The following is a 21,694-nucleotide window of genomic DNA, read 5'->3' as shown; positions in this document are numbered from 1 at the left end:
AAGCTGAACCCTAAAGTCACAGGAATGGGATATTTTCCTTCTAGACCCAGCACCAGCAATGTGCTAAAGCCCACACGTGGTTTTCACTGGATAGCCCTGCCCCTTTTCCTTGGATTTAGACCTGCTGGAGGCCACAGGCAGTCCTTGGAATGAGCTCAGAGCCAGGGATGCTGCTCCAGGTGCTGTGTTCTGTGAGGAAGCTGCTCCGCAGCTCAGCCCACTTGGGTCATGGGCAATTCCAGATGTTGAACGTCTGCCTGGTGCTTCCCAGGATCAGCATTCCCATGTTCCACCTCTTCCTCATCATTAACTGTCCCTGCTCTTGCTGCTGGGCCATCCCAGGTAATGTCATCCAGGTGGAAATCCTGGAAAACCCCCAAGGCAAACAGAGGAGTCGAAGGACTTGGTTGGGCTCAAACTTTTCCAGCCTTTAGGATTCCTGGGAGGGAGCAGCAATTCCCAAACTCTTTCTGTGCAGGAATCAGGTTCAGAGAGAGCAAACTTCTTCTCCAAAGGCAAAAAACAGGGAATCCTATCCAGGATCCTGAGGAATCAACTCCAACCTCCTTCCTGCAGCAGGGAGCACAACAGAACCCCCAGCTCTAAAGCTGTCATGTTCTCATCAGGAATATTTGGGTTTTCCTCTCCTGATCCAACAGATTTGTGTTTTCCCTTTTCTTCCCACTCCTCCAGCCAGGCAGGAGCACTGTTCTCCAAATCCCAGCTTGTCCCTGCCAGCTGCCAGAGGGGAGAGCACTGAGCAGGGCAACATGGGACAATCCTTCCCTGCTGCATTCCTGCAGCTTCCAGGCATCTCCACCTCATGGATTTTCCAAGGCAGAGGGTGGATTTTAATGCTCCAAAGCCCTTGATGGATCTGGAAATGTTTCTGGGATTTATGGTATCGGAGCATCAGGCAGAGAAAGAAAAGAGCCCACTGAAGCTGAGAAGGAGAAAAGTCACAATGACACAAAAAAATAAAAACCTCTTGAAAAATGGGAAGCTTGGGAATGCTGGGAGGTGCTTTGGGATTTGCCTGTTATTTTTGCAATTATTTCTGCAGCTTAACAAATCAAAAGATGTTGTTCCAGCTGTTTCCAGAAGAGCTCTGAGCACAGCAGGAGTGGGATATCCATGGCTCCAGAACTCGAGATCCCTGTATTTCCCACTCCAGCCCTTGAAATTCCTGCATTTCCCACTCCAGGACTGAAAATTCCTGTATTTCCCACTCCAGGACTCAAAATTCCTGTACTTCCCACTCTGGGACTCAAAATTCCTGTATTTTCTACTCCAGCATTTGAGATCCCTGTATTTCCCACTTTAACACTCAAGATCCCAGAATTTCCCACTCCAGGACTCGAAATTCCTGTATTTCCCACTTCCAAGCTGGCCATTTGGACATTTCTTCCCCCGACTCACTGGGCTGGGTCCTTGTTGGTTTTTTTCACAGCAGTCAAAATTAAGATGCAAATGGAACCTCTTGCTCTTGGATTTGGGAAAACATTCCTGGGGCCAATGTGCCACCTCAGGCTCTGGACAAAGCTCTCCCATCTCATCCCTCTCCCCCGGAGGTGCTGATCAGACATGAAAAGAAATCCTGCTCCAGCCTGGGATTCTGTTTCGTACATCCAACTCTTTTGTCAGAATTTCTCTTTTTTTTGGCCTGTGTTTGCCAAGGAGGATAAAAAAATGAGCAAAGCAGCAAAAAAATGAGGCAAAATTTCATTCCTGGAGGGAATTCATTTCCTGATAGCTCCAACAGACCAGAGGAACATTTTCAGTATCTGTCTGAGAGCAAAACCAACCCCAGTCTTGTCCTCCTCTCCCTCCCAGGGCTGGTTTAGAGCAGGGAATTTTGGAATTTTGTCTGAGAGCAAAACCAACCCAAATCCCATCCCCTTTTTCCTTCCCAGGGCTGGTTTAGAGCAGGGAATTTTTGATGGAGCAACTCAAGGGTTTGCTCTGGCTCTGAACAAAGAGCAAACCCTCAGAGAAGAATTCAAGGCACTGCAGAGATCAGCTTTATATTGGAAAATTCAAGAACAAAGGATCAGAATAAGCACATTGAGGGTTCTCCAGCAGAAAGGGCTGCCAGGAGCTTTTTCCCAATAATTCTTTGGGATTGGAATGGTTTCTTTTGGCTGCAGAGGTTTTGTTACACTGTTCAATAATGCAAATCCAGGCAGGAATGGTTTCTCCTCCAACAGCAGCTGGGCTGATGGTGAAAACAGATTCCAGAGAAAAACTGGGAGCAAACAGCACCTAATTGATAAAGCAGATTCCTAAAATCCCCCTCTCTGTGCTTCGTGGACACGTGGAGAGAAATCCCGCAGCAAGGGAAACTCTTGGGACTGGGAGAAAGCTGAGGCCTAACCCATGGCTTGTTCTAGGGAGGCAAAGATGGAGAGCTGGGATTTGGGATAAGGGAGGGAGGGACAGGATGGGGGAATGGTTTGAAATAAAAGAGGGAAGGAATAGGATGGAATATTGGGAAGAAATCCTTCCCTGGGAGGGTGGGAGGGGCTGGGATGGAATTCCCAGAGGAGCTGTGGCTGTCCCTGGATCCCTGGAAGTGTCCAAGGCCAGGCTGGAGCAGCCTGGGATGGTGGAGGTGTCCCTGAGGATGGGATTGAAGCTCCCTTCCCACCCAAACCATTCCAGGTTAAAGCATGGGAGGCAAAGATGTGATGGAGATTTGGGATAAGGGAGGGAGAGACAGGATGAGAGAGTGGTTTGAAATAAAAGGGGGCAGGGATGGATGGGATATTGTGAAGAAATCCTTCCCTGGGAGGGTGGGAGGGACTGGGATGGAATTCCCAGAGGAGCTGTGGCTGCCCCTGGATCCCTGGAAGTGCCCAAGGAGAGGTTGGATATCCCTGGGGATGGGATTTAAGCTCCCTTCCCACCTAAACCATTCCAGGATTCCACAATCTCAGCTGGAACTTCCAGCATCCTACAACAGAAATCAGTTACAAAATGAGGGGAAAATGTGTGAAACTCTTCCACGCTGGGCCACATTATCCCTCTATCCCAATCCTTTCCTTGCCAGGAGCCACTCCTCTCCCCAGAGCTGCTCCTCTCCAGCGGGGACACAAAAGCCCTGGCAGAGTCTCTGAGCTCCGTTACAAAACCGGGGACTCACAACCTCGGCAGTCAGGGCCAGCCTGGAGAGAAAGGTTTGTTTTTGAGCCTTCACAAAAGGATTCCTGGCTCGGAAAAGTTTTCACATGAGCCTCGACTGCTTTTGTTTCCACCCTCTGAACCAAACGCTTCCCCATGGCTTCGGGTCCGATGGCAAAATCCCACCCAGCTTTCGGAATAGTCCCCTGCCCCATTTGCTCCTGCTTTGTGCTGGCAGGTGATGCCCAGGATGGAATTTTTGGGGTTTCCTCTGTGCCCAAACCCAGCCCTTCCCTTTCCTTTTAAAGGGCCCTGAGGATGCTCAGGAATCAATCCAGGGAGAGGATCCCATTCCTAGAAATCCTAGGCTGCAGATGCTGGTGCTGAATCACTCTGGAATTTGGATTTCTCTCTGCTCTGTCCCTGGATTTTTTCTTTTCCATTTTCATTCCCCTCCTGCTTTAAGAGCTCCACCATCCATTCAAACTCATTCCTTCCCCAAGCCTGACCTATCCCACTGCCCCTAAAATAAAACCTATTTATATCCCTTCTCACTCCCAACAGAGCTCCAGGATTTCTCAGCTTCCAAACATCAGGAATTAAGGCTGAAACTTGAATAAGAATTTGATTTTTTTCCTCCAACCCACAACACAACACAAAAATCTTTCTACAGGGACTTTGTCCATCATAAAAAGCTTCGCTTACACTAAAACCTCAGCCACCAGAGGAAAACAACTCCTTTTCCTTCGCATCCATGGGAATGGGTAGAATCTGTTTGGGTTTAAACATCTGGAGCCGAGCCTCTGAGTCACCCCAAGGTCCTGTCTGTGAAGTAACCATGGGAGGATGGGACAAAGCCGGGGGACAGAGGTGCCCTGGGAACAGGAGCTGGGCTGGGGCTGCATGGAAGGATGACGGAGCAGAGTTTGAGCCAGGCTCAGGGGCTAGGAGCAAACCCAGAGCAGATTTGGGCTGACAAAAGCCTGGCTGAGCTGGGAAAGGCTCTGTGGAGCCCAGGCAGAGTGAGGGGAGAGCCCTGGGAAAGGCTGGGGACGCCAGGGAGGGGACAGGGCAGGAGCAGGGGAGCCTGGGGAGGCTCAGCTTAGGGCAAGCTCAACTTAAGGCAGGCTCAGCTTAGAGAGGACTCTGTCCCTGGCAGCCCTGATGGCCAAAGCTTTGTCATTCCCTCTGTCCTTTCTGCTGAGCTGCCTGAAAGCGTTTGGATCAGGCACGGAAATAAATTTTCCCACAGAAAGCCAAGAAAATTTATTGCCAAGAAACAACAAGGTCAGGAACACAGAATTAATTAAATTAAATCTCTGCAAAAGACCTCCAAGCTCATTAAGTCCAACCTCTGACTAATCAGCACCTTCTCACCCAGACCCCCCCACGCTGTCCTTAGGAGAAGTTCAATGTTTGAACAGAAAAATGATCTTTAAAGGCCTTTCCAACTCAAACCCCGATTCCAGCACCCTGACCTGCCTCAAAGGAGCCACTGAGGCAAATGGTCACACTCACTTTGAATCTACAGCCCTAAAACGCGGTGGGTTACCCCCAAATCAGCTGAATTAACATTTTAACATTTTCCTAAGGTGAGGAGCTGCTGGAGCCCCTCCCGGCCACACAAAGCAGCAGAATTTTGCTGCATTTGGGCTTTGGTTTGGAGAAGTAAACATTTACAGCAAAGGGAAACTCAAACCCTGTTGTCACAACAAACAGGCAAATAAAACTTTCCTAATTAAACACTGAGGGCTGCAGGACACAGGGATGGGGGCGGGGGGAGGGACGGGGGACGTGACCTGTGTGACAAATCCCCAGAGCGGGGACAGAGATTCCAGTGATTTTCATTGCAAAAAGCTGGAAAAGAGGGAGATTTACCTGGGGACAAGGCACAAAGCCCGGCCTTGTCCCCCTTCCCTCCCAGATCAGTTTTGCAGAGCCTGGCTTGACTGAGAGCACTGAGGAGCTGGCAGAGCCTTTCTCCACTCGTTAAAAAACTGGAATTAAGCAGAAGCATGGAATGGAAAGGACCTTAAAGCCCACCTCATCCCACCCTGCGACACCTTCCACCATCCCAAGCTGCACCAAATCCCATCCAGCCGAGACCTGGGGTTGGCTCATCCTGCTTTTAACCGGGCACAACCAAAGCCTTTGAGCCTCTGGGCTTTGAAGTGAGATTTTTGTGCCTCACAAGTACCCAGAGGGGAAATGAAGGCCAGAAATAGCAGCAGGTCCTGGTGTGCTGAGCCAGACCTGTCTGGCCACCGTCTGGCCAAAGCCCTGGGCTGGCCTCAGGTACCAGAGCTATTTGTGAGCCTCTAAAAGCTGCAGAAATTCAATATATTTAGAGCCTGGCCTATTTGAAGGCTGTGTGGGCGCACACAGAGGAAGGAGGCGGACAGCAAATATTTTGTTCAGGATGTTTTGGGGAGTGCGTTAAATCAAATCCCTCTGGTACGTTGATTTAAGGAATATATTCAGGTAGGAATCAGTGACTGTGGCCTTGAAATAGCTGGAAAAACCAGGAAAGCAGTTGCAGGTGGGGCTTGAATGAGTTGGGATAACAGAGAGTGACTGCAGGAAAAGCGGGGATGGCATTCCCAGCTTGGGGAACGCACAGGGAATTTGGATTTCAGAGCTCCTGCCACCCAGCAAAGGCTCTGCAGCTCCACCGCCCTCCAAGAAATCCTCTGAAATCTGCAGTGGGAGTGGAAAACTGAAAAAAATGGAATTTGAACAAGGGAGGGATGGAATTGTGGTGTTGCCAGAAGGATTAACCCCTTCCTGCCTGTCTCCCTCCTCTTCATCCCAACTCCCACCACTCACTCTCCCCCAAAACACTTCGGGGTTTGAGTTGGAAAGGCCTTTAAAGATCATTTTTCTGTTCAAACATTGAACTGCTCCTAAGGTCAGAGTGGGGTGGTCTGGGTGCTGATTGGTCAGAGGTTGGGCTTAATGAGCTTGGAGGTCTTTTGCAGAGATTTAATTAAATTAAATTCTGTTTTTCTGTGTCCCTGACCTTGTTGTGTCTTGGCAATAAATTTTCCCAGCTCTCAGTGCCTGATCCAGAGGGTCAAGCGCTGCCCCTTCCCAGCAGGAAAAGGGATGGAAAAGCTCAGGGGTGGGAAGAGATATGACATAACCCTCAAAACACGAGCTGCAATGGGAAGGGATCCGTCTGAGTGCATCCGTGTATGGAATGGCCGAGTGATTTACGGCCATGGAAAATTTCCTCCTATCCCACTTATCCACAGCTTTTCCAGGCTGGGAAGTGGAGCTGTGCCGGCAGCCAATGAAAACAAACTCGGCTCAGGGGTTATGGAGCTGCTTCTGAAGGAGTGGGGGCTCCTCGTGGGGCAGAGCTGAGCCAGCCCGGCCAGATTTGGGCAAAATGTCACCGAGCAGGGTCCTGTCACCATGAGGTCATTCCCATTCCCTGATTTTCCATGTTCCCAGCACTTCCTGGCCCCAGGGAATTCACACCAAAGAGTTAAGAGTTTCTAAATGAAATTGGGAATTGGGAAATTTGGATTGTTCACAAGTTTTGGGGCGAGCTTGTTGTGGCCTTCCAGGGCCTGAATGAGCTACAGAAACATGGAGAGGGGTTTAGGACAAGGGATGGAGGGAGAGACACAGGGAATGGATTCCCACTGGAAAAGGGGAGATTTGGGTGGGGTATTGGGAAGGATTTCCCGGCTGGGAGGGTGGGGAAGGGCGAGGATGGAGTTCCCAGAGGAGCTCTGGCTGCCCCTGGATCCCTGGAAGAGCCCAAGGCCTCCCCCAAGGTGAAGAAACCTTTCCTAATATCCAACAAAACCTCCCCTGGCCCAGCTCCAGCCATTCCCTGGGATCACAGGCACCAAAATCCTGTTAATCCATAGGCTGTGCACACAGCAGATCCATTTGGGAATCACAACCAGGGTGGGAATGCAGGATCCAACACCTGAGCTCAGTTTAGCACCTCCAGCCAGGCCTATTTTAGTAAAGCCTGGTTTGAGCAGCAGCTGAAGGCCAAAGTGACCAATCTCATCCCCTGGGAATCCTGCTGGAATCTCGCTGCTTTTGCTCTGTCAGTGCTGATGGGGAGTCCCGACCACAGCAGTGCTCAGAGGAAATTCCAGCCCCCTCACACCTCATTCCAAAGAGAAAACATCACTGGGACAAGCTCTGGGCTCCAGGAGGGTCCCAGGAGCTCACAAATGATGATGTTTCCCCTGATGAATGCGAGGAATGACCTGCAGAATTCCTGGGCATGCCGGAAAGGGCAAAGACTTCCAAACTCGCTTTCACAGGAGGCTTTGTACCTCCCTGGTGTGGATTTGTGACCCCCTGGGCCACCCTGCTCCTCATTTTTGGCTCCAGCTGTGGCCCACGGAGGAGATAAAGCAAAGATAAGAGAAGGAAAACTCGGAGGGGGAAGGAGCTGTAACACTTGACAGCTGGTTGTGAGTGCAAGGAGCTACACTGATGGCATCCTAAACATTCCAGCTCCTCACCTCCAGCCTTAATCCTGCTGCAAGGAAAGCAGCAGGGAAGGAACCCTTCAGCTCCAGGGATTTTATTTTATAGGGAGAGGAAAAATCAGCTGGGTTTTGCAGAATGGAAGCAGCGGTGTGGTGGGAAGGTTCATGAAATTCAGGGAGAAGCAGAATCCTGGAATGGTTTGGGTGGGAAAAGGAGCTTAAAATCATCCAGGAAGATAAAGAATCCTGGAATGGTTTGGGTGGGAAAAGGAGCTCAAAATCATCCAGTGCCACCCCTGTCTCGGGCAGGAATAATTCCAGGTTGCTCCATGCTGGTTTTGGGCACTTCCAGGGATGGGGCAGCCACAGTTTCTCTGGAATTCCATTCCAGCTCCTCCCCAGCCTCCCAGGGAAGGTTTTTTGTCCCTAATTTCTATTTTTACCCTGCTGTCTCTGTCGGTTCGGGGCAGGCAGGGGATAGGCAGGGGATGAGCAGGGGGTGCAGCAGGGGGTGCAGCAGGCTCTGCCCAGGAAAACAGCTCTTCCATCCCACTCACTGCAGCTCCTGACAACGAATTCCACTTCTCCCTTTTCCATCCATTCCTCCTGCTGATGCATCCAGGCTTCTGCTCCAGGAATCGTCTCATGATTCATCTGAGGTTCCAGCACCCCAGAAATCATTCCTGATTATCTGACGTGTTCCGGTCATCCAGCCCTGGTGCTGAGCTAATGGAAGAGCGGAGCCCTCCAAAGCTTCTATGATTAATTCCTGGAGCAGCTTGGGGTGAGGTGACCTCTGTCTAGACTAAACCAGATTTTCATCCAGGTGTTTTGAGGACTCTCTGTGGCTTTGGAGGAGCCAAAGCCACCCCTGGTGTTCCATGATCCTGCCTCATTCCCTGAGACACAACTGAGCCATTGACGGAGCAGCTCAGGATGATCCCTCCTGAGCCAGGGGAAGCGAGGTCAGGGCAAGAAGAGGAACTGAATCCCTCAGAACCTGGAGCTGCAGCCCTTCCCTGGAATGCTTAGCGCTGCCTGCTCATCCCATTCCAGCTCCCAGACAAACCCAGGGATTCATCCTTGGGGACCATGCTGGAACATGCAGCACATCCTGGATTTTCCCTAGATGCTCAAAAGGAACTCTGGGAAATGCTTACAGCAGGGTCTTTCCATAAATTTTGGCCAAGCGCAGCCAGGAAATTGAGACAGTGAAAAATCTAGGAACAGGGAGGTGCCCGAGGCACCACAAACTCCCCGAGCTGAGGAGCTGAAGGAAAAATTCCCTTTTTCCCACCTCTGTCAAGCTCATCCCAGGTCCCTTCCAGCCCAGCATTCCCACATTGCTTTATCCTGCAGAAATCCCACCGGGATGTGCTCCAGGCCCTTTGGTTCTGTCCTTTCCCCAGATCTCCCCCTCAGCCTCCCAGTGAGAGCCCAGAACCTTCCCCACACCTTCCCTTCCTCCCTTCCAGCAGGAATCCCACATTCCCACAAATATTCCCATGCTTTGATCACCGCTTCTCCATCGCTGCTTATCCAAACGATTCAAAATTCCATTTTTATCCCTTCCCTATAAATCCAGCTATTAGGAATTATTCCAGCCCAAATCCCGCCCTTCCTGCTGCCCCCATTATCCCAGAGAGCTCCAAACTGGAGTTAAAATGGGGGGAAAACTCAGGATTTTGGTCCATTGGAACCAAAAAAGTCAGGAAGTTCCGGAAGCACAACACAGATTTTGCCTCTCTAAATTAATCCTTTGGAATATTACCAGGTTTTGATTTTGAAAACTTGATTGAGGAACTGCAATGATTTATAGTTAAAATAAAATAAAATAATAAATAAAATAAAAAATTTAAAAATAAATAATATAAAGAAAATAAAATAATAAATAAAATAAGATTAATGAAAAAAATAATTAAAATAAAATAATATAAAATAATATAAAATAATATAAAATAATATAATATCAAATCAAATCTCAGACTGTTTCAAATCTGAAATTGGAACCTGAATTTTCCTCTTCAGCCCAGCTAGGAGCAGTCAGGAGTTTGTTTTAATCCAAATGATGAGATAAATATGGGATTAATTGATAATGGGAATAAATACATAGGATAATATAGGATGATATGGGATAAATTGATAATATGAATAAATATGGGATAAATTAATAATGTGAATAAATATGGAATAAATTGATAATGGGAATAAATATGGGATGAATTGATAACGTGAATAAATAGAAGAGATAAATATGGAATAAATTGATAATGTGAATAAATATGGGATAATACGGCATAAATTGATCATGTGAATAAATATGGAATAAACATGGAATAAATGAATAACACGGAGAAACTTGCCGGATAAACATGGAATAAACCCACAACTTACATCGCTCCCAGCCATCCCTGCCTCTGGATGATCATTTTTATCCCAAATTACCTCAATTTGATTAATCAGGGAGTTGTCAAACTTGAAGCCAGGGATCCTCTTCTCGCTGCACACCACGCCCACGTCCTCGGTGTGTTTGCAGTCGCTCACGCCCCAACCGTTGGAGCCGCAGGCAGCTAGGCTGCTCTCCTTGCCCGTGCAGTGCACGTTGTCCAGCCAGATTTTCCCTGGAAAAGAAGAAAAACACAGCTGAGACTCCAAAAAGAGGAAAACACAACTGACATTCCAAGAAAAGGAAAACACAACTGAGATTCCCTGAATCGGGATTCCAGGGAAGTGCTGGGTCTCACTCTTGGTGTGAAAATCTAGGTGAATAAAGCGGCACCTCAAGGATTGATGGACTGGGAAAAGCTCTGGCCCACGGCTTTTCCCATCCTTTATCCGTTTGGGAATAACAATCCACCTCCAGCCTGTGCTGCTGCAGGGATCAGTGCTGAAAATTCCGATTAAAATCATTCCATGCCCCCAATTTCACTGGTTAGGCCCTGTCCTCCCATCACCCTCAAATCATTCCTGATTTATCAAATCCACATATAATCCCGGGTGGGAGCAGCTCCGAGATTCCTGAAACACCTGAAAAATGGGATTTTTGCACATCTCTCACCGGCGTTGGAAGCTGCTGTTGTCTGGGGGCTCTTGGAAAATGAAAATTCCAGCTCCACTTTCCAGCCTGGAATTCCCATTTATTCCTTGGAGTGTGTGCACAGGCACATATTTAATATTTAAAAAAATATTAGAAATATATATATAACTGATATATTAAATATATAATATATATTATAATACATTATATATAATGTATATATTGTATATATAAAAATAAAAATATATAATTATAGACTACATTATATAATAATATATATTTAAATATATAAAATTATATATTTTTATAATATCTATTATATTATATATTAAAATATAAAATAGATTATATAGGAAAATTATAAAAAATGAAATCAATAAATCTATATTAAAATGTTAAAATGTTAAAGAAATATTTATTTAATTATATATTTATTTATATTTGATTGATTGATAGAATCATATATTCATTAAGAAATCAATTTAAATTATTAAAGAAATATATTTACTTAGATATGTTTGATTGATAGAACGAAATATACATCAAATATCAAAGAACTGATTTAAAATATTAAATAAATAAATTTATTTACTTATATATCATTGTATTTCATTGAGTTTTACGAGATATTCATTAAATATCAAAGAAATATATTGATTTAAAATATTAAATAAATATTATATTTATTTAATAGCAATATTAAATATAATAAATTCTAATTCATATTCAATACTTATTAATTATCATTCATTAATATTTATATTAAATTAATATTAAATTAATAATCAGGGAGTCCCTCCAGAGCCTGGATTTGGGATTTCCCTGGGAATTTTCCCTCCCATGTCCAGCCCAGTTTGTTTTCTGGTGTCACAGCCTCTTCCTCACTTGGAAATCTCCTGCTCTGCCTCCGGAGCCAAAATCCACAAATTTGGGATCCCATTCCAGGTTTTCAATTTCCCTCGGGCCCCACTCGCTCTTTTATGGGACATTTAGAGGTGTGAGCACTCCAAAATTGCTGAAAGCCACCCCAGAGCAGCAGGATCACTCTCCCAAGTGGAATTTTATCCCTGGGGGATCCACCAGGCTCCAGGGAGGGCAGGAAAAATCCTCTGTATAACAAGAATCAATCCCAAATCCCATAAATCCTTTGGGGCATCCGTTCTTACACGGATTTGTTGTTATTCCTGGATTATTCCAGAGTTTTCCTTCTCAGACTCGGTGATTTCAGGAATTCCTGGCTGCCACACACAAACATTCTCCTTTCCAAGGGTTTGCCCAGCAGATATTTGGGATTCAGGTGGGATTTTCCACATTTCCACCAGGTGTGAGTTCAAAGGGCACGAAAGGACGAGGAGAAAAACATCCCTGGGACAAGGGGAGTGGTTTGAAGGTGAAAGAGGGGAAATTTAGATGAGATTTTGGGAAGGAATTCCTCCTTGGGACGGTGGGGAAAGGCTGGGATGGAATTCCCAGAGGAGCTGTGGCTGTCCCTGGATCCCAGGAAATGCCCAAGACCAGGCTGGAGCAGCCTGGCACAGCAGGAGGTACCCAGGGTGGGATCGGATGATTTTAAGCTCCTTTCCAACCCATTCCATGATTCCATTAGACAAAATTTGGAATGAGGCTGAACAGCTTTTCCCTGCCAGAAGCAGCCTGAGGGCACCAAAATGGTTATTCCCATAAATCCAGTAATTGTTATTCCCATATAATCCAGCAATTGTTATTCCCATAGGATAGGAAACATTCAGACCCCTCTGGAGTCATGTGATGTGGAAGTTTTCCCTAAAATCCAGCCTAAATCCTCCCTGGCACAGCTCCGGCTTTGCCTGGATCCCATCCCTGTCACAGAATGATCGGAGCTGTCCCTGGGCAGGAGCAGATCCCAAAATTCTCCCCTCGGTCTCCTCCTTTCCAAGTGTCCTCAGCTGCTCCAGGCCGTTCCCCATCCCCATGTCCATCCTTTGGATGCTTTCCAATAATTTCACACCTTTTTTACCTCACAGATCCCAAACGCACCCAGCATAGCACCAAACACCACAAACTCATTAATTAAACCAAAATTAGGGATTATTGGAATCTGGTGAGATTCCCCACACTGCTCCAAGATCCCCTCACCTTCTCCTTTCCCATACTTGGAGCTGGGCAGCCAGAACACGGCCTCCACGTATCCCAGCAGGAGAGACACCCAAAACCCAAAAAATATTATTGGGAGCTGGAAAACCCCTCCTGCTATTCCAAGACCCCCTCACCTTCTCCTTTTCCATACTTGGAGCTGGGCAGCCAGGACACAGCCTCCACGTATCCCAGCTCCCGGCACACCACGTGGGCGGCGTGGATGGAGAAGTCGTCGTCGCACACGGTGCCCCACTCGCCATTGTAGAACACCTCTACCCTGCCCTCGTTGTGCTTCCTCTTCTGCCCTGCCAGCCTCAGCTGGATTTTGGGGACGTTTGGGGCTCTCTGGGGCGCCTGGAACGGCGGCAGGGCCGGCTCGGGGTAGCCGGGCAGGTACGGCCAGGGCTCGTACTGGGCGCAGCTCAGCTGGGCCAGGAGCAGCAGCAGCAGGCTGGGCTTGCAGGAAAAAACTTGAGATCTTCCCATCCTCGGTGCTCACAGAGCCGGAGCCGGGGAGCGTGGGCGGGGCTGTCCTGGAGGAAAATGAGATTTTGATTTAAGTTTGTCACGATATAAGATTTCTGTCTCTTGGGGATTGAGATTATCCCCAAGGATGTCTGGGAAAAACAAGGTGGGATCAATTATTTCTTGTGGGGTGGAGAAACAAAGTGAAACCTCCCCTGCTTAGAAGTTGAGGGCAGCTCGGCACATCATTTCACCCCAAAAATAGATTTTTCCCAGGTAAAATTCTCCCTGCTGCAAATGATTTTCCTGTTTCTCCACAAATCCAGCAGGAAAACTTCATCCAAATCCTGCCAGGACAGAACTGAACAGTTTTTTCTCCCCATCAAGAATCTAAACCCACCACAAACAGTGAAAAACCAGGATGGTGAGGAAATTTCACAGCCAGCAGGGAGGGATTCATCCCAAAGGCTCTGTTCCCAATGGGATAAAAGATTTATTTCTGGTCCTTTCACATCTGGTTCCGTCTGTAGAAACTCAAAACATCACCAGACACTTGGCAGAAGCCTTGGATAACCTTGGAATAGTTGAAAACATCTCCAGGTTTTGGTTGTGAGTCTGGATGGGGATTTATTGTCATCCAAGTGCTCCACAAGCACAATTTAAGGTAGGAACGGGCGACTTCTGACTCATGAGAGGATTTTTCATCCAGGAGCTGAATCCTGTGGAATCCTGCTCTTTTCCTGCTCCCCACTGGCATCCAGGCACACGGAGTGGGCAAGCAGGACATGTAGGGGTGAAGATTTTGGAATTTCCAAGTGAAACAACACCAGAGCTCAGTGGGAAAAACCTCCCCAGACCTTCAGAGCTCCAGTATTTCCTGGCAGCCACCAGAGGGGAGGGAGTAAGGAATGATCTGGCGCCAAAGGAGATGTCTAGGAACTCAAATTCTCTGGAATTCCAGCTAAATATGGTCTATCCCTAACAAAAATTCCCAGAAAAATCACATCCTCACATAAAGACACAAAATCCATGGACAGCCTTGAAAGCTGCTTGAGGAGGACGTGGATCAGAATTCCTGGTCATTTCCAGGGCTGTGCCTCAGTTTCCCTGTGGGTTAAACAGGGATGGGGCTCAGGAGATTCCCGCTGGAATGAGAGCTGGGAATGAAAAGCGTTTGCCTAAGGAAGGGGGCAATGAAGCAGAAGCGCAGGGATTGAAAGCCCAGCACTGGAGGGGAAACAGGAAATCTGAAATCAGAATGGAGTGGGGATGTGAGGGGGAAAAAAAATATTGGGAAACAAATTTTGGGGTTTGAGGAGCCAATTTTTTTGTAGGTTGGGAGGCGAGGCTGAGAGAAAGGAACAAAATCAGGTCCTGCCTCAGCTCAGAGAGGACGGAAACACAGTTGCTGCTCCCTCCGTCAGCGAGGAGAGGGGATTTTCCAATGGGAATGCAGCTGGCAGGGCAGGATCAGAGGGATCCCAGAGCTCCAGAGTGATCCAGGATCCCGGAGCTCAAGCACCTGGACTGGTCCCAGTCACACACCCCTGACCCAAACCCAGCAGCACCTGGAGAATCCTCTCATGATGTTTGAATGGACACGGGACAGGCTCAGCTCGGGGAGAAACAGGGGCGGGGGAGGCTCCTGGATGGATCAAAAATTCCAGGAACCCCTGTGGATCCAGGGAATAAACAGGGGTACAGAGATGCTCCTGGATGGATCAAAAATTCCAGGAACCCCTGTGGATCCAGGGAATAAACAGGGGTACAGAGATGCTCCTGGATGGATCAAAAATTCCAGGAACCCCTGTGGATCCAGGGAATAAACAGGGGTACAGAGATGCTCCTGGATGGATCAAAAATTCCAGGAATCCCCGTGGATCATGGCAGGGAAGGACAGGTGGGAGTTCTGAGTCCAAACATCAGAGGGGAGGAGTTTCCCCTCAGCAGAGCCTCAAGCCCTGCAGAAAATCTGAGCTTCAGGTTTCAGTTTGAAATGTTTGGTTTCAGGCTCCATCCCTGAACATCTGCACTGATCAGCTCTATCCCTGAACATCTGCATTGATCAGCTCCATCCCCACACATCTGGATTGATCGGCTCCACCCCTGCTATTGCAGGAAGAGCGTTTTTGAAACCTCAGCAGAACTCCTCAGGAATGAAACGAGGCTGCAGAACCTCTCCCTAAATTCCAGATGAGGAGGCCGATCTCACCCCAGACTCCCAGTAGGGTTTTGAGGGGATCCTTTGGGTTTCCAAAGCCTTCCCAGGGCTGTCCCATGCGCCAAGACCGCAGGGTCTGATGATGAACATCTGTATTTCTGATTCTGGGAGCATCTGGATGGTGCTGCAGCCACGCCGGGGAGGTTTGGGAAGGAAAAGGCAGATAAAGAGTGGAGCAGCCCCCCAGTCAAAGCCTGCAGCTGTTAGAGGCAGAGCTTCAGCGTCTTCAACAGAATAGGAACAAATTCCACCCTCCCTGGGTCAGCTTTGTTTTATTTCTGAGCCTGGGGAAAGCTCGGTGCCAGCTAAACCCCGATATCCGAGAGGAGAAAAGGCTCCAGCAGCCTAGAACCTGCCCCTGTGCCAAGGAAAACAGGGACCCGTGTCAGCCCTGCTCGAGGGGCTCCCCTGGGATACAGGAGTGGCTCCGAGCTGCGAATTTCCCTTTCCAGCCCTTTCCCTGCTCCACTCCAACCTCCGCAGCCGTTTCACGAAGGACTGGAGCCAAAAGACACAACAATTTGGGGAAAGCATCGGGAGGAGGGCTGGGGGTGGTTCCTGGAGGTGTTAATGACCCGAGCAGCCGGAGCCTTTCCAAGAATCCCGGCGCTGGGAGACCTCGGGAGCAGCTGGGAGGGAAGGGAAGGTCAAGGCAGAGTTCCGGGTTGCTTTAATTGGGACCAAGATTAGCCTGGGAGACACTAATTGGGATTAGAGCAGAGCCAGGAGGTGGAACTTTCACTCTTGGCAAAGTCCTGCCGAGCCGGGCTGCCCTGGAGCCCAAAACGGGTTTGATTTTGTTCCCCAGAAATTTCGGGATTTGGGAATCATTTGGTATCCTGAGCTGGAAGGGACCCACAAGGATCATCCGAGTCCAATCTATGGCCCCGCACAGGGGAAGGAGAAAACTCAGAGCTGGAGAAATCCTGGTGAGAGAGGATAATGTTCCCTGCACCACAGAGGGAATTCCAGCCGGGAAAAAAGAATTTTGAGATCGTAGGAACACATTCCCAACATTTCCCGAGGAAAAATGGCTCAGGGCACCCAGGTGGAGCAGCAGCGTGTCCCATCTTTGCTGTGGGATCAGGAGTGGCTCCTCTAGGGGAAGACACTGGGAAACCACTCAGAAATCCCAAAAATACAAAAATCCTGGGGGAATTCTACACAAGACGGGGCCAGCAAGAGTGCTCCGTGCTCCCCCCAATCCCAAACAGCAGGAGACAAATCCCCCAAAAATCCTCCCACTCCCACAGCCCCAGCTCATTGAGGGGCTCATGAAAATGTCCTCAGGTGAAGCCAGGAAAAGCAGAACCCAGACGGATTTGTCCGCAGCCATGACTTGGGATTCCCACAGAAAATGGCCCAGGTCCAATAGGGAAAATTCAGGAACTCGGCAGAATCCAGGGAAAGCTCCCAAGGCTTCAGCACTGAAATGGGATCTGAGCTTCTGTCTATCACGAGTGGACAGCAGGGAAAACAGGGAATTCTGGCATTGGAGAGCTCAGGCTGTGGTTGCCCTGTTCCTGGAAGTCTCCAAGACCAGACTGGACGGGGCTTGGAGCACCCTGGGATGGTGGAAGGGGCTGGAAGGAGATGGGATTTAAGGTCCCTTCCCACTCAAACCATTCCATGGCTCTGATCCACAGCATCCAGGTTCTTTCCCGGTGGGATTCGAGGCCAGGGCTGGTTTAGAGGATCGATAACAATCACCCGGCAGCTCCTTCACTCCTCAGCACAACAGAAATCCTGGAATTATTCTTTCCTGAAACCTCCCTCCTCAGCTCTGGGACATTTCAAGGCTCTGATATCCAGGAAAACTCTCCCTGTCCTTCAGCTGCAGCCAGGATGGCTCAACCACAGCTGGAAAAAATCCTTTAAAGGGCAGGGGCAGCACCCAGCGGAGCCAACTGCACCCACACGTGATGGGGGAAGAGAAAACCACAATAACACAACTTAACATGGAAAATATTCCAGCAAAACTGAGGCTCTGCCGTGGCCAGCGACGCTGGGACACGTTTTCCCACAGATCTGAGGGAGCTGCACGTGCTGAACTCCCTGAGAATCAGTCCTGGAGTTTGGGATGGATTTTCCCTTTCTTTTGGGCTCATTCCTCCCCTGACAGCCTCTAAGAACCTCCAGACTCATTCCTGATGCCATTTTGGGCTCTCCACTGGAAGGAATCCAAGATTTAAGGGTGTTAAACCCATGGAGCGGAGCCAGTGGAGGAGGCAGGAGCTGCTCCAGGTCTTGAGGCTCCTCGTGCCGTGTTCCAGGCTGGAAGCTGAGATCCAGCCCCGCTGGAATGTGCAATTTCCAGGCATGATCCTGGTGGCTGCTGACTCAGCCCCTTCCAGGGTTCCCATCCTGGGTCTTGAAAGGAACAGAAGCACGGATGGCCAGGAAAAACCATGGGATTGGTATAGAATCATGGGATGGGTTGGGATTTAAATCCCATCCATTCCCACCCTGGGCACCTCCCTGTCCTGGGCTGCTCCAGCCTGGCCTTGGGCAATTCCAGGGATCCAGGAGCAGCCATAGCTCCTCTGGGAATTCCACCCTAGCCCCTCCCTGCCAGGAATTCCTTCCAGATATCCCATCCATCCCTGCCCTCTGGCAGTTTCAAACCATTGTCCCTTGTCCTGGCATTTAAAATCCTCTCCCTCCTTTTCATGGACCTCCCAAAGCCCCCAAATCCTGAGCTTTTCCTTCTCCAGCACCTCCCCAGGTGTGACAGAGCCTGCTCCGCTCTGGAGCCAAATCCCAGCCAAAATTCCCCTTTTAAATCCCATCCAATCACCAAAAGAATGGATGAGCTGGACAAACCCCAGAACCAGGCACTTTCCTGCTCCCATCCTCATCCAAAGGAAAGTCTGGAATGCTGGCTGGGAGCCCTTTGTGCTCCACATCCCTCGGGAGCTGGGGACAATTATCCCGATTGTCCCGGGAGCTCCCAACCGTTGGTGTTCAGCCACTTGGAACTGGGAATCCCGGAAATCCCGGACATCCCTGCATCCCCAATTCCTCGCTCCATCGCTCCATCGCCCCAGATGCATTCCTGGGCTGGGAACTCCCGGTGCCACTGGAGGAGCTCTCCAGAATGATTAAAGGGGATAAAATCCTGACATTCCCTGGGATGAGGTTGGCCTGGATTTGGGAAATGCTCAGCGGAGTCCCTTCAGGAAAGGTGCTGGCCATGGTGCCGGGTGTTGTTCCCTGGAAAAATTCCCATGTCCTTGCAAATCTTAGGGCATTTATCCTTATAATTATCAATATATCCTTATAAATATATCCTTATAAACATCAGTATCCTTTTAAATATATCCTTTAAAATATATCCTTGTATCATTTAAAATATATCCTTATAAATATATACTTTGAAATATATCCTTATAAACATATCTTTATAAACATCCTTTTAAATATATCCTTATCATTGTGATCAATTTCTCCTGATACAGGAAAAAATTTTCCTGTTGCATTCCTGGATTTCTAAACCAGGATCTCTGTAATGCCCTAAGCTCCCTTTAATTTTTTTTTTATCTCCGCACAGCAACATCTTAAATTCAACACCAAAAATCCACCTGAAGGGGAGAATTGACCCCAGAGGAGGATTCTGTGCGAGCAGAGCTCAGCCTGGGCTTGAACATCCCATATTTCAAGGATCTGAAATCCTTGAAGATTTCAAATTTGGAGATGATTCAGATTCGGAGAGGATTTCCAGGTGGATCTGAAATCATCCCAGGAGGAGGGGATCATTCCTCACCCACTGAGTGATGCTGTTTTAATTAATGCTCCCTAATCCTCCAGCGGGACAGCTGGGCTCCAAACCAGCCTGGTGTTATTCCTGGGAAATCCCTCTTGGAATAACAAATTTCCAGCGGCATTGCCGTGGATTGGGAGTGGAACTTTTCCTTCTTTTTTTGCATTTCTGCGGATGGAGCATGGGAAACGTGGGACAAAAAAGGGCCAAAAAAAGGGTTCTGAAAATCCCCTGTGTGAGCTGGGGGTCGTCCCAGTGCCCAGAACTGGGTGCTCGGGTTTGGAGCCACCCCAGGAATGCTCTGGAAGAGTCCAGGAGCAGGAGGAATAGAAGGGAAAAAATTAATCTAAATTAAGGAGCAGAAAGGAAAGCAGAATGGAGCACAGGGACAGTAAAGACAATGAAATTGGGAGTCAAATTACGGATAAAAACCCAGAGCTCGTTACTGGGAAAGTGTTTTGGGGTCTCAGCCTGGAAAAGGAGAGAATTTCCAGCAAAACTCATGGATTTTCCATTAAATCAGCCGCCAAAGGCAGGAACATTGTCCTGGGCTACAAAACCCTGCAATCCTGAGGGCTTTTCCAAGCTGCTCAAACTTCCCTGAAGTTTCTTCCCCAAAAATTCTCATTTCTGCACCCACGAAGCTCCTGCTGGCTTTGACTGGAATTCTGAGCCTCAGCACCACCTGAAGGATTAAATTTCCCTTAAAAACCCATTTTCGGGGATGTTTCCAAACATCCTCCTGCCCTTGGGACCAGGATTATCGAAATTCCCTCCTGGAGCTCCCAGCCCTGGCTCCAAGGTGTGGTTTCTCCCTGAGAACTCTGATATTCCAGCAATTCCCGTTTTTATTTAATTTAATATTATTTTAACTCCTCCCTGCTCCCCAGCCGAGGAAATTCCACCACCGTGGGTGGCTCAGTGCGGAGGAAAACTGGGAAGGAGGAGCCCTAAATCCATGATTTTCAGGGTGTATCCAGGAAAAGCTGGAAGCACCACGCTGTTACCCTTAGGAGCTGATTGTGGGGATGATGAATTATTTTCCTGCTGCGCTCCCAGATATCCAAACTTGGATCTTCCTCTCTAATATTCTAAATTATCTGGGCTCAGATCTTTTATCTAAACGCGGCCACAGCTGCTTAATTAACACCAAAAGCTCATCGGGAAGGAAATATTAATTACAACTATTGGTGAGCTCGGGTCGGGTTGAGCATCCCGCGTTTCTCCGGGGCAGCTTTCCAGGTGGATTATCCCGAAGTAATCCTAAAAATTACCGGGATAAATCAGCTCCGAAGGAGTTGCTGGTAGACTCGGAGAATCCCCAGCAGTGACAGCAGAAAAATAAATCCTTAATTAAGGACACATTTTGCACCTTCTGCCAAACATCTGCCCCGGAGTTTTCCCTCTGGAAAAACGGGAATTATCCAGAGAGGAGAACTCCGGGAGCCTCCTCGATTTTCCCGGTGCTGGTGGCACCAACCCGGGTTTTCTGCTGGAAATTCGGGATATTTTACCAAGATCTAAGCTCAGGCACTCGCGGCCAGTTTGCAACTCGGTTTTTATTCCAGCCGGGAGCGGCTGGGAGCAAAAAAAGGGATAAAAATCTCCAGCTCGGCTAGGACTTCTTTAAAAAAGCGACTCTGAAAATCTTCGGTGTCTCAGCCCGGCCAGACCCAGCTCGGGGAACGGGAATTGGGACAAACAGAAACGTTTTTCCCTCCAGTCTTTTATCTCGATGGGAGAGGGAGAAAAAGGAAGAAGGGAAATGAAACTTTGAGCCCCGAAGAGAGAAAGGCTCAGAAATGTTGGAATTCCTGAAGCAATAATTCACTTTTTTTTGTCACTACCACAGCCCGAGTCCAGCAGCCCCGAATTTACCTGGATTGGGGGGAAGCTCAGCCCCGGCTCGCTGCTTCCAGCTCTTCCCTCCGCTGGAAAAATCCTCCCGCGGGCAGGGAAACGTGCGGCTGCCGGAGGAGCCGCTGCTTCCTGCCCAATTTCACTGGATTTACTTCGCAAACCCCTCCCAGGAGCCGCCCCCCGTGAGATCAGCGCTCCCTCCTCCCGGGAGGGGGCAGAAACCGCTTCCCCCCCCCCCAAAAAAATGGGATCTGGAGTGTGAGTTTTTATTCCCAGAGAATAAAGGCTGGGAGTTATCCCGGCCCCCGGGGTGAATTTTTAGTGTTTAAGGGTTCCGAGGTGATTTAGTCCCTGCAATTCCAGGGCTTTGTGGAGCAGCCTCCTGGAATTCCCAGCGCTGGAATTCCCCCACTTTCAGCATCCCGCTTTTCCAGCTGCTGGATATTCCTTAAGCTCGCTAATAAAGCAGCTCAAAGCAAAGCAGGGAATTATTATTGTTATTATTATTATTATTATTATTATTATTATTACTATTATTATTACTATTATTATTATTATTATTATCATCATCATAATCATCATAATCATCATAATCTTCTTCATTATTCATTATTCATTATAATTATAATTGTAATTATTATTAAATGTATTAT

At 48.3% G+C, this 21,694-nt stretch overlaps 1 protein-coding gene across 1 annotated transcript in view; it reads right to left on the bottom strand.

The window, feature by feature from the left end:
- LOXL2 (lysyl oxidase like 2) overlaps positions 1-21,169 on the bottom strand; it is a 47,210-nt gene extending 26,041 nt beyond the window's left edge. The window contains exons 1-3 of the mRNA XM_005530875.3: positions 21,060-21,169; positions 12,870-13,268; positions 10,029-10,204 (exon numbers count right to left, since the gene is read on the bottom strand). Coding sequence (XP_005530932.1) covers positions 10,029-10,204; positions 12,870-13,221 — 528 coding nt within the window. The 5' untranslated portion in view covers positions 13,222-13,268; positions 21,060-21,169. The remainder of the gene's footprint in view (positions 1-10,028; positions 10,205-12,869; positions 13,269-21,059) is intronic.
- Positions 21,170-21,694: the final 525 nt, after the last annotated feature.

The sequence above is a fragment of the Pseudopodoces humilis genome, chromosome 30, assembly GCF_049639895.1.
Source record: "Pseudopodoces humilis isolate 2021_Gansu_Grassland_sample_001 chromosome 30, ASM4963989v1, whole genome shotgun sequence".
NCBI lineage: Eukaryota > Metazoa > Chordata > Aves > Passeriformes > Paridae > Pseudopodoces > Pseudopodoces humilis.
The sequence above is the reverse complement of the archived record's forward strand: the minus strand, read 5'-3'. Positions and strand labels throughout refer to the sequence as shown.